Source organism: Scardinius erythrophthalmus (assembly GCF_964197995.2).
Source record: "Scardinius erythrophthalmus genome assembly, chromosome: 19".
Lineage (NCBI taxonomy): Eukaryota > Metazoa > Chordata > Actinopteri > Cypriniformes > Leuciscidae > Scardinius > Scardinius erythrophthalmus.
In genome coordinates, this window is record NC_138239.1 from 2,613,913 (window position 1) to 2,630,515 (window position 16,603).

Here is a 16,603-nt window from a genome sequence, read left to right on the forward strand (position 1 = left end):
CTCTAATCCCAGTTAACAATTTTTGGTTCACAGGACATCCATTCTAACGTTCCCTGTTGGTTATCTTTACATTAATAGAACGTTCTCTTTAGGTTAGGAATGACAGAAATTAAGACCTAATGTTCCAAATCTTAAGTGTATATAAAGCCTCTACTTATGCAACAGCAGCTCAATTACTGAAACAAATGAATAAATAGCGGATCACTGAAATATTAAGAAATAGCTGGATCCAATCTGAGATGAAGGCATAGGTTCTTTATATTACTTAGACACAAAGGGTGTAAAGGGGGGGGGGGAACAAAGATAAGGTTGAGCACACACATTCTACATCTCATTTGTCCTTATCCACTTACTCTAACTAATCCTCTCCCAGACATTTGTCTATGCTTTGAGTTTGGCTTCCACATGAAACAAAACTAACTCAAAGAGTCCCTTTCTTTGTATGTCCAAGTAATGGAAAGAACTTAAACACCTGACTATTAATCCATCCAAGATAGGATCCAGACATTTCTTATTTCAGTGAGCCGCTATTTAATTTCTCTCAATATTAGGAATATGTTTCAGTAATTGAGCTGCTGTTGCACAAGTAGAGGCTTTATACTACATCTAAGATTTGGAATGTTAGGTCTTCACTTCTGTCATGCTGTGTTTAAGCATTTGTAAATAAGATCCATGATTTGTATAGGGCAAGCATGCATGAAGACAATTTAAGATTGAGATTAAAACTGAGGCGTAACCAGTTTAAGGAAAGGAGGGAAAGAAAAACCAACAATTAGTCTCATGAAGTTTTATTAGGCTTATGAACCTGAAAAGGAGAAAAAGTCAGTCTCTTCCAGTATCAATTGCCACTTTGGAATAACTTCAATTACTCATCGTTTGAGAGACCAGTAGATGGATTGTGACCGAGCAGGAGAAGACAGATTCGGGGATGCGAGGAGGAAAGACTTTATCCTAATGATACCGGGGCATGAATGGGACAGGAACACGAGGAGGTTCAAAAGGAGGAGGGCCATAAAACTTTGTGTACAGTGGAGGATAACCTGCAAACTGGTCAAACTGGGCAGCGGTCGTGGAAGGTGTAGTTGTTGCTGGGGTCTCGAAGTGGTACATGTCTGAAGGAAACTTCGGGTACCTGGACTGGTGATGCCATGGTGCTGGGAAAGCTCTAGAATTAAAGTGATCTGGATCAAACAGTGACAGGGGATACATTTGAGGGAACATTTGTTGTCGAGGATCTTGAAGAGGAGGAGTAGTCGTTGTAGGTGGCACAGTGGGAGCTACACCAGGGCGACCATAAGAATATGGAGGATACGACATGGGTTTTCCAAATGAGGAAGGGTAAAACATTTGAGGATCTTGTTGTCGAGGATCTTGAAGAGGAGGAGTAGTCGTTGTAGGTGGCACAGTGGGAGCTACACCAGGGCGACCATAAGAATATGGAGGATACGACATGGGTTTTCCAAACGAGGAAGGGTAAAACATTTGTTGTCGAGGATCTTGAAGAGGGAACATTTGTTGTTGAGGGTCTTGAAGAGGAGGAGCAGTCGTTGTAGGTGGCACAGTGGGAGCTACACCAGGGCGACCATAAGAATATGGAGGATACGACATGGGTTTTCCAAATGAGGAAGGGTAAAACATTTGAGGATCTTGTTGTCGAGGATCTTGAAGAGGAGGAGTAGTCGTTGTAGGTGGCACAGTGGGAGCTACACCAGGGCGACCATAAGAATATGGAGGATACGACATGGGTTTTCCAAATGAGGAAGGGTAAAACATTTGAGGATCTTGTTGTCGAGGATCTTGAAGAGGAGGAGTAGTCGTTGTAGGTGGCACAGTGGGAGCTACACCAGGGCGACCATAAGAATATGGAGGATACGCCATGGGTTTTCCAAATGAGGAAGGGTAAAACATTTGTTGTTGAGGATCTTGTTGTCGAGGGTCTTGAAGAGGAGTAGTCGTTGTAGGTGGCACAGTGGGAGCTACACCAGGGCGACCATGAGAATATGGAGGATACGACATGGGTTTACCAAATGGGAAAGGGTAAAATATTTGTTGTTGAGGGTCTTGAAAAGGGAACATTTGTTGAGGGTCTTGAAGAATAGTCGTTGTAGGTGGCACAGTGGGAGCTATAGGTCGTACACCAGGGCGACCATAAGAATATGGAGGATACGACATGGGTTTTCCAAATGGGAAAGGGTAAAACATTTGTTGACTGTCAATTGGGTCCTGGACCGGATCAACGGTTGTTGGGGCCAGCGTTGGTTGCGTCACAGGACAAGACATTTGCACTGGAGCCCCCATTATAAGGAGTGGCAGAATATAACGCCCACCCTGTTAGGAGATTTGGGAAGAAAAAGAACGACCATTCATTCCAAGGACCACTTTTCACTTGGTTGGAGCAGAGCTACAGTGCACTCATCTTTAGTATGCACACTAACCTGTTGTCTGACATGACAGCCCTGGTATGGAGCACCAAGAGAAACATCTCTGCGTGCCCGCTTCAGTGAGAAACCACAGCTGGCTGGCATCTCAGACAGAGACACTGGTGACTCAATTCCTGATGAAGTGAATGAATTATAGATTAAAAACAAATCCAAAACAACTTACCTTGATCAATCAAGTGTGGCGATTTTCCGTGTCAGAATGTTCGAACCCTCATATCTTACTTTAAAAGCAAGTTCTTATATAAAACTTATTCGATTACATTGTTAAATACCCAGTCATACAGTTAATATAAAATGTACAAGTTTCAGGAAAACATTTGCAATTCATGTACATTCTTCCATTTCATCATATTAATATTCATTGGCATTAATGCCACAGCATAATGGTTAAATGAATTTATCACTGAGAAAATTCAACACATGCAATGTTAGGTTATTATTTGTGCACATAACATGAAATTATCTAGGGAATGCATGGTGGCACAAATCCAAAACAACTTACCTCGATCAATCAGAAAGGGTGGCGTCCTTGATCCTGGAATGCGCAAGGTCATTGAATCGTTTCCACAGTACACAGAAGGACCCAGACGTCGCAGCTTAGCTTTAGCAAGGCGGAACCGCTCTTAAAAAGAATTCAAGTTCATTTGTAATTCCCATTTAAAAGTAGGTCCCACTTTAAATTAGGATCTCAAATTACCTTCTTCATTTGACCGGTATTCGTCAGACTGAAGCCCAGGAATTTCCATTTCCATTTCTTTATCAGATACTACACCTTGAGCGCCAATCAAAAGTTTGCCCAAACAGATTGTGTTTTCAGAGACTTCTCCATAAGGAGTATCCGATTCAAAAAAGGACTCAGGACCAGCTCTTAAAGAAGAACTCAACATGATCACAGACATTGTGAAAAGTAAGATGCACATTGTCCAAGGCATGGTGAGTTTGTTGTTGTTGTTGTTGTTATTGTACTACTCAGGAGAGCACACACAAAAAAAAAACAGCTTCTGAAAGAATCTTGACTATAAATGATGAGACACTGTGCTATTTGTACTCACTTTTGTATCACAAGCTGATAAAGGCTGACCAATCAAAACTATTTCTCAATCAGCTTATTGTTTTCACCTGTGCCTCATTAAGCTGAGAGTTAACACAAGGGGCTGCGTGTGGAATAGCCGAGTATTAACGTGAATGACTGATGTAACATTAAAGTTTGTAATACAAATCGTGTCCCATCCTTTATCTTTACTCAAAGTAGTAAGAATGACAATCTGCATTAATAGACACAGTTTTAGGTAATAGTGGCCCACAACTGCTTAGCAGAAGTATTTCAGTAAGACATGTAGTAATAACGTGATTTAGCCAGTTAGCTGGAGACCGACACAATATAACACACAAAACTATGTATTTTGAACACCCGGTAGAAAATGTATTCATCAATAATAATCATACATACAGTTTTTGATTCTGAGGGGCAAGTTGGCCCAAATTAATGGGTACTGTCCCAGCTTTAATGAATAAGCATATGGTAAATACAATTAAGACGTCAGAGATTTGAGAAGAAATCATCAGAGGGTTATACTGCTGTTGCATCTCACCCCACAAGTGTTTACAAAGAGAATTTGCTTTTGCAGAGCCGACATGTACACAACATGAACAAGCTACAGAGTTTGAGCGTTAAAGTAGACGTTGTTAACGCGCAGCCAATGAAGACCATAGCCGGGTATTATGAATGATGAAGGTCATTATGCAAATGTGTTACGAATGCAGGTCAAGGAAGTGAGACTGGAATTCCTGATGACTCGTCGATTCTTTCTTTTGGGAGACAATAACTTTATTTATTGTGCACTTTCGACTTTACAAGTTTGCAGACCATATACATTCCCAAACAGCTTTATTACACATGAGGGAATATTCATAAAAGCACAATAGGGGCACTTTAATTAATGTTGTAAATAAATGGATCCTTAATGTAAAGTGTTACAGACTCTAATCTATTCAATATTTAGACTTGAAGTATAAAACATATAGTCAGATATAATAAACACAGAACTACATCTAGATCTGTGATGGCAACTAAAAGATGTTGGTTTGAAGAGTGCGTCTAAGGCACTTCACCTCAGGTTGCTCCAGAGACTGTCCATGTAATAAATGTCCTGTAAAGAGATAAAAGAATCTGCTAAATCATTATTTGCTTACAATAAGGTAGCCTACTTGCCGTTATTCAAATGGTTATATGTAATCCAGGATGAGATTAAGGCTTCTGCTCCTTCTAGGGAAGTCATTAATCATATACATGCCATGTTCCACCTTAAAAAGTGCATAAACTAATTAAACTGCAATACGCCCTTAAGTCATGCAGAATCCTTTTAATGCACAAAAACATTGTGAACAGGAAAATAAATGACAAAAGGATAATAAAGGACAAAATAATGGGAATAATGATCATAATGTGGAAAGCTTCTTTTATTGTAGTATGTCAGAAAAATAGAATATGAATTGAACATTTTTGACAAATAGTCACTGCTGAGCTGACAAAGGCATTGTGCATAATATTTACATCAATTCAAATAAATAAAAAGGATTAAATATACAAGATAACAAGTGACATCAACCCCACCAATGAGCAGAAAAATAAAACCAAAACCAGCTAGCTTATAATAACTCCCATTAAACGAGACTATTTATCCAAATACAGTGAGGAAGACACGTTCTGTGACTGTGCATAATTGTTGCTCGAATGACTTATCCATTTATTTGGGGAATGACATCAGCCTTTATCATTCATCTGGCTTGATCTGATTATAATTTCCAGTTTTCTCCTCATTAGTGGGGAATGACTTCTTTATGAGATTACCCTCTTTCCTCTGGTCAGTGCTCGAACACAAACAGTGAAGAGACATCAGGCAGTGCACATCGAGAACAGATTGCATTTCATATTGCAGTGCTTTTACTTTTCTGATAACAAATTTGTGTGTACCAAGCATAGGCGCATTTGTAACCGTATGCACTGAACTATTCAATATTCTTATTGCTTTTTAACTCAAAATGACCAAAGGAAAAAATACGTATTAAACCCCTTTTCTAAACGTTACAAAAAGATGACAGTACCACAGCCAGCTCCTTTAACAAATGTTTACATCTCATTGAAACAGGCACAAAATAATGCAGAAAAATTACATGTATTTACAAATGCAAATTTTATAAATATATTCTCTGAAGTCCTAAGGCATCCCTTTTCCAGTTGGTTTGGACAACATTTGCAGACAGTTCATAACTGGAGGTTAAGAAAAAATGCAGACCATGTACTACACCTTTCAAACATTGGCCAAATGACATTTTTTTTGGAGAAAAGAATGTTAGCTTTAAGATATTTTTGTGTTTGGAGTGAAAATATCGCTTTACAAGACTCACGTATAAGAACTCAGGTTCTGAAACTTCTCACGCAGGTTTTTAACCAAGCTATGCTGACTGTTCTCCGCTTTTTCAAATGAGCATGGTGGGTGACCTCCATCCATCCATGCACTACAGTTTTGCTCTTTACTTTTCGCCATTGCAAGTTCAGATTGAGAAAAAGCATCCCATTTTAGTTGATTCTCATTACTATCCTCATCTCTTGCTGCCCTTTCGACAACAATTAGGTTGGACGGGGAATCTAGACCGGGGTCAAAAAAGTCGTCCGGTTGCTCGAGTGCATGTGATGTCCCCACATCAAAATCTAAAGTATTAATTCTACACAGCGAAGGCAAACCTTCAGCTTCAAGGGTCTTGCTGGAACATGTAGAATCTGTGGATGTACTTCTCTGCACTGTGACACTGTAGGAAGGGGATGAACAAGACAAGGAATTCTCCGATGTCTCTCCGTCGTCCAGAATTCTCTCTGGAAAAGAGTTACTGCGACCCACTAGGACCGGACGAGAGAAAGCGGATACGTCCTCTCGGGTATTATATTTGGAGCGCAGCTCCTTGACATCTGGCCAGTGAAAGCTCTCCGTTTGTACTGGACTTTGTGGTCTCTGGGCATTTAATCTGCAAAAGTATGGCAATTGAGGACTTCCAGGAGAACAGACGCTGGAAGGTGGACTAGTTGTCTTAGAGTCCGGGATAATGTCCTGCTCATTCAAGGTCGGCAACAGTGTCCTGTCAGGCATGCCTATGCACAAAAGAGCAGTGGTTAAAAGTCTGCTTTAACAAAAAAGGGTGCTTACACACAGAGTTTACACTATGCCAGAGAACACTGCAAATCCATTGATTTCTAAAGGGAATGGTGCGTCGCAAGGATGTGAAGGAACTACACAACGGTTTGATCAGTCATGCAATCCAAACTCTGATTTAGGAATCCATTGACCAATGAGGATTTCAGATGGGAAAGTGCACTTGTTCTTTCGGAAATCCAATTCACTGGGTGCTTCTCATTTCTAATTTGTGCATTCTCGTTTTCATTCCTCGCGTCTTAGCTCCACCCCCTTAGGATTCGAGGGAAGGATACACCCGTGTATCCTCACTCATGACTCCCCCGGAAGCTTCCTCGCTCCTCATTCCTCGCCTCCTCACGGTGCACTTAGAGAATTGAGAAGTCCTTCAAGATGGCTGAGTTCGATCGGTTTCCGGGTCACGGGCTGGAGGACGGAAGAACGAGGAAACGAGGAAGCATCAATTTGAGTATTGAGAAGCACCCACTGTATTCCCACTTGATTTCAATCTTAATTCAACCACACAATGGATCTTACACATTCCTATGCATCAAATGCTCCATCAGAGCCATCTCTATATTGTAATAGTCTCTCAAGCCTTTAAGCAAATACATGGATACCAATGTTCTGGATTGGTAACCGATAAGTTGTAAACAATCACGAGTAAGCGATCGCCATCAGGCAAGAAACTTAACCGCAATTTAGGGGGATTGTCCCTCAAGTAAAAAGCAAATGTCTACTCAGACACTACACCCACCTTTCTCCTTTCCTGGAGGTCTCTCCTCCATGACCGAAGACAGGTTCTTGGGTATGAAATTGATCTCTGAGATCTTGGGTCTCTGCCTTACAGCTGGTCTGCTGTTTTTGATCCGCTGACTGTATTGCCTGGCCAACTGGAACACTTTGTTTTTCATCTTCTCCATATCTTGAAGGACGAGGTCATCCTCATTAGCGGACCTTAAAGAGATGATCCTTGGTAGAGGAGGGTGGTTGACCTTGTGGAACGTGCGATCCTCAGGATGGCTCCGAAACTCTTGCATCTTGTCCTTTTCTAAGATGCTGTTGATTGGGGATGAGGTTGAGCTTTCATCGGATTCTTCCAATATTAGTAGAGGTTCCCCAAATCCACTATCAGGGCTCACCTTACTAGTTTCAGCTTTTGTTTCTTGTACGGGTGTAGTCATTTGGGAATTCTCTAAGTCCTGATGCTCTTCAGAAGACCCAGTTATCTCCACTTCCATGTCTTGCCACACCTTGACCATGTCAGATGCGGGCTGGAATTGCTCATTCCCATTTTGAGGTCCAAGCACGGACTCTTTGCCATTTGCAGAAACCAGTAAGTCAGAACTGTCCTTTGCTTTCTTTTCATTGTCTAAGCCTGGAAGACTAAAGACTGACCATAAAGTTGGCCTTGTTACAGAAGACCCCCTCCTGTGTAATGCCACATCTTCGTCCGCAAGGACATTGAGTTGTTGACTCAGATTACGCACTAGGCCCGCAGGGATGTATGAAAGGCTCTCTCTGCGTTTAACGGCAAAGCTGGTGTCCTGATTCTCAGCATGTTCGTAGTAGTGTCTAATCTTATGTATGAGCAATCTGTCCTTTTTGGAAAGGGTGTCTTGTTTCATTTGAGGTCTTTGGTCTGGAATGAACGGGCTGTCGGGAACAGTCTCTGTTAATTGTTCCTGAGTAGACCGTCTAAATTCTTGGGATTCGTCTTTCTCATGAGGCTCTGCACCTCCGCTGAGCAAACAAAAGCTTCTTCTATCTTCCAAAGAGTCGAGATCAAACGACCCTTCGACTCCAAGGCTACTTCTTTGAGAGAGGCTGCTGGTACACCGCTCTGGGATATCACTTGCCTTGTCCAGCATGGATGAAGACAAGAGTCCACCCGGCACTTCAACATCTACCTCCATATTCTGCACATCTTCCGAGAGGTTACTTCGGGATTGAGTCGTCCCTTCCTCCATGGATGAGAAATCCACACTGTCCTCCTTTATATTACCTCCAGTTTCTCGTCCTCCATTATTGAAGTCTACTATCTCTGGATCAGTGTGGCATCGTGCCATTAATGTCCCACACATTTCAGGATGATTATCTGATTGGTCCATCCTCATCTCCTCTGACTCTGTCTTCGGTGAACTGTGTTCCCCAGTTGTGCCCTAGAAAGTGGACGGAGTGAAGAGAGTTATTGCTACAGGAAGCAATGCAGAAGATAAGAAAAGAGGATATGAAGATTACTTAATTCAATCCTTAACATTTCCCATTTGGCTAAGTGACCAGAATGAAAGAACATGTGCAATTTATCTAGCTTTGAGAGACAGCTGCAATTTGTATTTCCAACAAGTCCTTTTGTAAACCCTTTCTTCCCCTTGTTTATGATTAGCCAACTATCAAAAGTGGGGTATGAGGTTCATAATACATGACGTTACCTGTCCAAAGAGAGTCAATGTTTCATTCAAATCATCAGGCTTTTCTTCACAAGGTGTCTGGCTGCTCTTGTTCATTGGCCAGTTCTCCCAACAACCTTCTCTGTCCTGGAAATACACAATACGTCAATTTAACAGATAAAAAAAGCGCTACTGAATGACAGCGTTCACATTTGTCAGATGTCATTTATTCTGGGTGTACTTTAGCGACATTTCAACCTTTTGTAAACATTTGCAATTCATTTAAAAGCATCCATGCATTTCAATTTATTTCCACAGACAACTGACCTTCTGAAATTGCTTTTGTGTGTCATCAAACAAAGCACAATAAAACAGGAACCTTTGTTTAATTTAATTACGGAAGGCAAGCCATCCGACCTCCACCCCTAAAATTTGACAGTTAAATTTCCCTTTGAAGTCGAACTTCAATCAAAAAAAATCTCATTGTGGCTCCAAGTGCAAAAACAGTTTGAGACACCCGACGTCCCGTATTATTATGCATTGGATCTTTATAACCATAACACGCTGTAACTTCCCCATCATATGTAAACAATGCATTCAACATTTTTCACATTGACACATCTACCATGAAATAAAACATTGATTCTTGAGACTTGGGACAAAACAATATTACCTGCCATTAGTTTTAAAAATAATGCATTATGGTAGAACAAACACAGCCCGTTCTTGTCCGAAGCCTCAAAACCTCAATGATAAATGTTTAGAAAATCACATTTTTAAGATGGCATTCAATTTGCAGGCCAAGACGCTTAAACAAGACACACATGCTTATGGATGATTAGTGGCCATGCATGCTGTTATATCCATGCAATGATTCATGCAACTGCACATTCAAGAGCATTCAAGCATTAAGCAGAGATCAGAGTCAGCGTGCAGCAGACGGGAATGTGATTGATAGGCATGGTTGTGGCTGCCAGGTTATGCACAGAGAATAGAAAGCAATAGGTGACAGAGAGCCTCACCATCGTGATCTGATCAAAAAGCAAAGCCTTGGCCCTATACCGCCAGCAGGAGATGGCGGCCAGCACTGAACTGGCAAAGTCGGCTACCTGCTCAACCCCCATCAGATCCTCCTCTTCTTCGTTATCTCCTCCTATCCGGTCCTCTGATGTTGTCTCTGCTTTCTCTTCCTCCTCGAGGCGAAGTCTCCTCTCCTTGACGTCATACAGCGAGCTTGTGCTCGATTCGAGATCTTGTCCGTTCTGAACTATCCCAGGTACTGCAGTCTTCAGTTCTGGATTTGAACGTGCCGTGACGTTGGTAGTGGGCAGTATGGAAAGACGGTCTTTATCCACTAATAGAGTACCTTCGCTGTCTGCATGCTGGGCGTCACAGAAAAGTCATGTGATGTCAATGGGCGCTTGTTAAAAAGTGAATTTACTTCTTTACTACTGCAATTAAGTATGAAGTGCATTTATGAAATAAATGCACGACGTATTGTTTCCCATTAATGTGATTTAGTGGTCTAAAGTACTAAATAATTAAGATATATTCGTGTTTTGAAAGAAGGATGCATTAAAAAATTGTGAAATATTATTACAATTTAAAATAGCTGTTTTTAATGAGAATTTATAGTTAAGTGTAATTTATTCCTGTGATCAAAGCTGAATTTTCAGCATCATTACTCCAGTCTTCAGTGTCACATGATCCTTCAGAAATCATTCTAATATGATGATTTGCTGCTCAAGAAATATTTCTAATTATTATCAATGCTGAAAACAATAGTGCTTCATATTTTTGTGGAAATCTCTGTGATATGCAATTAAGATAATAAGTACTTCACTAATTATGTATGCATTAAATTGATCAAAAGTGACAGTAAAGACATTTAAAATTAGGGATGCACAATACATCGGCCACTATATCGGTATCGGCCAATATATGTTCATTTTCAATGTTATCGTTATCGGCCTGATATGAAAATTTGCCCAAAATATTAAAGCCGATAAATAATGTATTATGTCCTTCAGCTGAGACACTTCAGATGCGCACTGTTCAACATGATGGGCTTGAATTGCTTGAAATATGATTGGAATCACTTCAAAAAAGGAAAATTATAGTAAAGTGTGAGTTACGTCTGCCATATCGGCTACATAAAATTATAATGAGAACATCATAATTGTGTGTTTGGGACATGGATTTTAAATGAGACTTTTGTTTCTGTAATCAGGATCTCAAAAATTATATAAAAATTTGTATTTTGATTTATCGGCCAATATATCGGTTATTGGCTTTCAAATATAAAGGTATCGGCCAAAATTTTCATATCTGTGCATCCCTATTTAGAATGTTACAAAAGATTATATTTCAAATAAATGAAATATCAAACAATCCTGAAAAAAAAAAAAAATGCATTACACTAAAAAAAACCAAAGTTGCAAAATCAAATGTTTTCAACATTGATAATAATCAGAAATGTTTAGAATATCAGAATAATTTCTAAAGGATCGTATGATTAATGATATTAATAAAGGTTTTTACTGTATTTTTGATCAAATAAATGCAGACTTGGTGAGCAGAAGAGACTTCTTTCAAAAACATTAAAATACCTGAATTATTAAAAACTTTTGACCGGTTTAGTGCCATCATAATATCCCATACACCAGTGAATTAGGCTTATATGTACACTAAACATGTGAAAAGCTTGCATTGGAGAGCAAACGTGCAAATCTTACCTTCAGCGTTCCTGAGCGACGCCCATGATTAATTAAGATGATGCAAAGATGAAAGACAAAGATAAATAAAATGTTATTAAAATTGCAATTAAGCAACAGATTATCCATCTATTGTTTGCAAAGCGTCCTGATATGAAGTGATTTTTATATTCTGGTTGCACATAGCATGGCATTAAAAATGTGTGTTTTGCCAAGTTTATGCAAAGATAATTAAATCAACTGCAAACTTAGACACTAGATTTCCAAGACAGGAACGGGAAAAGCCGAAGTTGGAAATGACAACTTAATCTGGAAGGTGTGAAAGAGTGTGTGTGATGATGAGTAAAAACTGCTTGGCTTTTCTGCTAATTATAATGCATAATGGACTTGTGATGGCGAGCCAGGAACAGGTTTTGTGGACTGAAAGGAACTAACGCATGACAAAGCCTCGGGCTGATGGGCTTCATAATTAACATCATTATGTGTGCGGGTGGAGAACCGGGGATGTGGCCTTTGATCCGACGCAGGAGGACGACTCGAGTCTTGTGTGTCTTTGATGCTAAAGCGGGCAGAGGGACCTCAGCGCATACGGGACACGTGTCTCCCACATGAGCGGAAACAAACACGACGCACCTGCCTGAGTCCCAGATGACAGGGATATGATTAGAAACTTTCTTTGTTTACCAACCGGATCTCTGATCTTTTGTATAGCCGTGCTTTTTTAATCAGTCAGTCATTTAAAAAAACGGCGTGCATAGTGGGAGAAGAAAGAAAAAATCTTATTTTATTTGCATATATTTTGTTTTCATCAAAGTGCATATATTTGCTAATACAGCAAGATGATGAAAACATTTTGTTAAAGTCCCCCTGTAGTGAATTTTATCCCTCAAAACTCATCTTTGATCAACAAAATAACATTTTTTTTAAAAATTTCTTGAAAAAAAAATTATCACGCCTTAAAATATCTCGAATGTAACTCGACACCTTTGCCTCATTTAGTATGCGTGGTTCTATGAATATGCAAATGAGCCCCGCCTCCACTCACTCACTCAGCTCAGAGATCCACTGGTTGACGATCACACGTTGATCTGATTGGTTACAAGGTAGTTTGTGACGTCAGAAACACCAGTGATTTCAAAGCGTGTTTTTGAGACTGTCTTTGGTTCACTGCAGTTTTAAGGAGAAAATACTCAGCAATGCTGTCGACTTATGAATTTACACATGGTTTGACTTATTGACACTATAGACAGATAAACAACATTAAAAGCTGGATTTTCACCACAGGGGGACTTTAAAGTTTAACAAACTCATTTATGATGGAGGGAAAAACAGCCCGATTGCAGAAACTTACAGTTTTATTACTGATATTTCTCTTGAAAACATGGGAAGGAAACACTGCTTTATTCGCAGATGTTTTATGCCATATTCAAAGTTAAAGGGATAGTTCGGCCAAAAATGATATTAAACCCATGATTTACAAACCCTCAAGCTGTTCGAGATGCATATGTCCATCATTTTTCAGACGAACACATTTTCAGTTATTTTAGAAAATGTCTTAGATCTTTCAGTCGTTATAATGTGAAGTTATGGGGTCCACTCCTTCAAGTCCCAAAAATGTGCATGCATCCTTCACAAAAGTAATCCATCCGGCTCCAGGGGGATAAACAAAGGCCTTCTGAGGGTAATCCGTGCGGTTTTGTCGTAAAAATATACATATTTAAAACTTTAGAAATGAAAATAACTGGCTTCCGGCAACGGTCGACGTGTGTTCACGGAGATGGATGCCGACGATGCATTTTTGGCCGAACTATCCCTTTAAATTGCTATGAACCAACATAGTCTCATGGCAGTTGATCACTATTTCACATTTGTGGAAATTGATAATGAATTCATTAAATCTTTTATCTAAAAATCATGTTTTTTTGTGATTCACATTGTTCATTCGAAACAAGCCCCAGTTTTGTGGTCTCAAACTTTTGTGCATCACTGAATGACAAATAAATAAATAAATAAAAATAAACAGTTACCTTTAGTGCTTCGTACACTTCGTTTTCCCGGTTCTGTCAAAGAGAAGCAGGACAAAATAAGTCACCATGAAATCAACACTGACCATTCTTATTTTTTTTAATGCAATATTGCAGTTTTTATAAATGATTTATAGGTTTTAAATTAATTATAATCTTGAAACAGAATGACTTCCTCTTGCAGCTCTGATGATGTGGGCGGGGCAACCTGTCACTCACATGAGATCAGCCAATAGCAAACCACAACCATCCAATCAATTCCCCACAGACACAATAAAGCCCCGCCCACATGTGCTGGAGAAGCTCCAGAAGCATTTCTCTCGGATATACGGCACAATAAAGAAGAAATATGATCGCCGACATCCATTTCATGCCGACTTTAAACAATTATATAGTGGAAATTCAGTTCTGCATTTGAACTTTCACTTGTATGAGCGAAGAATCAGCTTCACTCACCAGAACGTCTCCGTTCCTTCAGAGAAACTCCAGAGAAATCGTCAGCCTGAAAGGACGTCGCTTTCTTCAGCCTGTCGGGGCTGTAACGGTACTTTACCGGACCTGAGAAGAAGAGAGAACGGGTAAAAACAAAACAGATCGAGAACAATACTAACATTAGTCGTTCCAAAAGAGTTTCTGTGCATTAAATGTTGAAAATCAGCTCACATGTCGAGTCCATGTCCAGGATGGCGTCTTTGGCCTGAAAGTAATTGCAAAGCAAAACCAGTGTGATTATGATTTGACTTTTCTAACTTTAGTTAGTGTGTAATGTTGCTGTTTGAGCATAAACAACATCTGCAAAGTTACAACGCTCAAAGTTCAAAGCAAAGGGAGATATTTGCTTTTAAAGAAATCGCTTTTTAAGGACTACAACAAACGGCTGGTAGAGACTACACCACATTCCTCCAGGGTTATTTACATACCCTAGAATTTACATAAACCCCGCCCACAGGAACACGATTTATAGATTATCATGACAGAATATGCTAATCAATGACTAGAAGATAGTTACCTCCACATCAGTTACATAAATTCATCAACTAACCCTTCAGAAATATCCTGTTTTATTCTACATGTTGTCTCTTCTTCTAGAGTCTCTCCATCTTTGTCCGACTCCAGTTTGAACATACATTTTTTTAAATTTCTAAACTGAAACACAGGAGCTCTTGAAGCTCCGCCCCCTGTGCCGGGAGCAGCAGCTCATTTGCATTTAAAGGGACAGACACAAAAACAGCGTGTTTTTGCTCACCCTCAAAAAGTGAGAATTTTAACATGCTATAAAAATATTATTATTTTGAGCTAAAACTTCACACACACACTCTAGGGACGTTTTTACATCTTGTGAAAAGGGCATTATGGGACCCCTTTAAACATTCATGTATCTGTTCCATGTGACGTACTTTTTGCGGGATAACCGCGTGATGGTTCTCCAGAATGAGTCTCTTTACGTGATGAGCCCAGAGTTTCTTCTCTTCCACGGTTCTGGCCTGTGAAAATGACAACATGATTAAACCAAACACAACAAAGCGCTTGCGTAGTTTGTGAGCTCATACACACCTGAACTGTGTGCGGCTGCTTCGGGTGCTTGTAATGCATCACGCTGAACCGAAGCGAATCTTTGGCACTTTCTGTCAGCATTAGTGTGGAACACTGAACACAAGCAGAACAGGGTTACCAGCTTCAGTTACAATAACCCGTTGATCAGCTAACGAGATGATGTGCGTGATTAATTAGACGGATAAACATCATGCATAAAACAGCAGCAGCAATATGATAAAAGATACTGATGCATTTGCATAATAAGAAGAATTATTTCATTAAATAGGTCAAATGTTGTACATTAATACAGAATTCAATCTGCTATTTTCCAATAGTTCAAAGTTTTGTTTTTGTTTTTATATAAAAAAAACAAAAACAATATAGAACCGATAATAGTCCAGATGAGCAAACAATAGAATGAAAGGAGATGATGGTGTAAATCAGATTGCAGGGGGTTTGTGAGTTGTTGAAAAGCTAATAATTAATTAAAATCATAAAATAAACAAAAAATAAGTAAATAAAATAAAATAGAATTATTTATAAATTATAAATGAAAAGAACAACAAAAAAGTAAATAAACAAATGCTTACTAAAAATGAATAAAACAATTCAAATGTAAAAACAAGAAACTAATAATAATAATAATAATAAAAACTTACTAAAAATGAATAAAAGAATAAAAATGTAAAAAAAAAAAAAAAAAAATTTAAAATAAAATACTAAAAATGAAACAATCAAAATAAAACACTTACTAAAATGAACAAAATAATGAAAATGTAAAAATGAAAATAAATAATTTTAAAATCAAAACAAATCAAAATAAAACACTAAAAACTAATAATAAAAAAAATTTAAAATTAAATAAAAAAAAATCAAAACAAGACACTTACAGTGCTAAAAAAGATGAAATATTTAAGTAAACATTTTAGGTCAAGGGGTTTCAGACAAAAAAAAAGTTTTTTTTGTCTGATAAATAACATGGGTAATATGATATACCGAGATATTAGTCTTGAAGACGTAATGTTCTCCTCGTTTCCTGGTGATGAGCAGCATCTTATCAAACAGGAAGAGGGTTCTCTCGTTCTTGGCCCGGTGGACGGGGAACGTTCCTTCCAGAACCAGCTCTCCGTAAGTGGTCAGATCAGGACCCTTCCAGTTGAGGAGCAGAGACTGGACCTCCTGCACACAGAACAGAAGAGTAGAGTTGAGTATGATAGAGTAGAGATGAACAGAATAGAGTAAGAGTAGAGATGAACAGAATAGAGTAAGAGTAGAGATGAACAGAATAGAGTAGAAACGAATAAAGTAGAA

At 39.0% G+C, this 16,603-nt stretch overlaps 2 protein-coding genes across 4 annotated transcripts in view; both read right to left on the reverse strand.

Moving 5' to 3' along the window:
* Positions 1-561: 561 nt before the first annotated feature.
* LOC308707519 (uncharacterized protein) lies at positions 562-3,471 on the reverse strand. Of its 3 annotated transcripts, none has more exons than XM_081394077.1 (5): positions 3,139-3,470; positions 2,944-3,063; positions 2,436-2,554; positions 1,705-2,328; positions 775-1,277 (listed from the first exon to the last, which is right to left on the reverse strand). In XM_081394077.1, the coding sequence occupies exons 1-5, from the start codon at positions 3,371-3,373 to the stop codon at positions 870-872; spliced, it is 1,506 nt and encodes a 501-aa protein (XP_081250203.1). In that variant the 5' UTR covers positions 3,374-3,470; the 3' UTR covers positions 775-869. The 3 variants fall into 3 exon arrangements, with proteins under 3 accessions (XP_081250201.1, XP_081250203.1, XP_081250202.1); XM_081394076.1 differs by having other exon boundaries at positions 1,570-2,328; XM_081394075.1 differs by having other exon boundaries at positions 562-2,328; positions 3,139-3,471.
* Positions 3,472-4,877: 1,406 nt separating this feature from the next.
* The window catches only part of LOC308707683 (pleckstrin homology domain-containing family G member 3-like), a 63,248-nt gene continuing 51,522 nt past the window's right edge, over positions 4,878-16,603 (reverse strand). Inside the window, exons 9-19 of the mRNA XM_081394300.1 lie at positions 16,289-16,471; positions 15,311-15,403; positions 15,154-15,240; positions 14,420-14,453; positions 14,213-14,314; positions 13,760-13,792; positions 11,754-11,764; positions 10,041-10,400; positions 9,061-9,165; positions 7,386-8,790; positions 4,878-6,588 (exon numbers count right to left, since the gene is read on the reverse strand). Of these exons, the coding sequence (XP_081250426.1) occupies positions 5,846-6,588; positions 7,386-8,790; positions 9,061-9,165; positions 10,041-10,400; positions 11,754-11,764; positions 13,760-13,792; positions 14,213-14,314; positions 14,420-14,453; positions 15,154-15,240; positions 15,311-15,403; positions 16,289-16,471 (3,156 nt within the window). The 3' untranslated portion in view covers positions 4,878-5,845. The remainder of the gene's footprint in view (positions 6,589-7,385; positions 8,791-9,060; positions 9,166-10,040; positions 10,401-11,753; positions 11,765-13,759; positions 13,793-14,212; positions 14,315-14,419; positions 14,454-15,153; positions 15,241-15,310; positions 15,404-16,288; positions 16,472-16,603) is intronic.

Coding starts and splice junctions, on each gene's coding strand:
- LOC308707519 (XM_081394075.1), bottom strand. CDS start 3,373: ATGCCTTGGACAATGTGCATCTTACTTTTCACAATGTCTGTGATCATG. Junction 3,064..3,138: donor ATACCGGTCAAATGAAGAAG/GTAATTTGAGAT, acceptor ATTCTTTTTAAG/AGCGGTTCCGCCTTGCTAAA. Junction 2,329..2,435: donor GCTGTCATGTCAGACAACAG/GTTAGTGTGCAT, acceptor ATCTCCTAACAG/GGTGGGCGTTATATTCTGCC.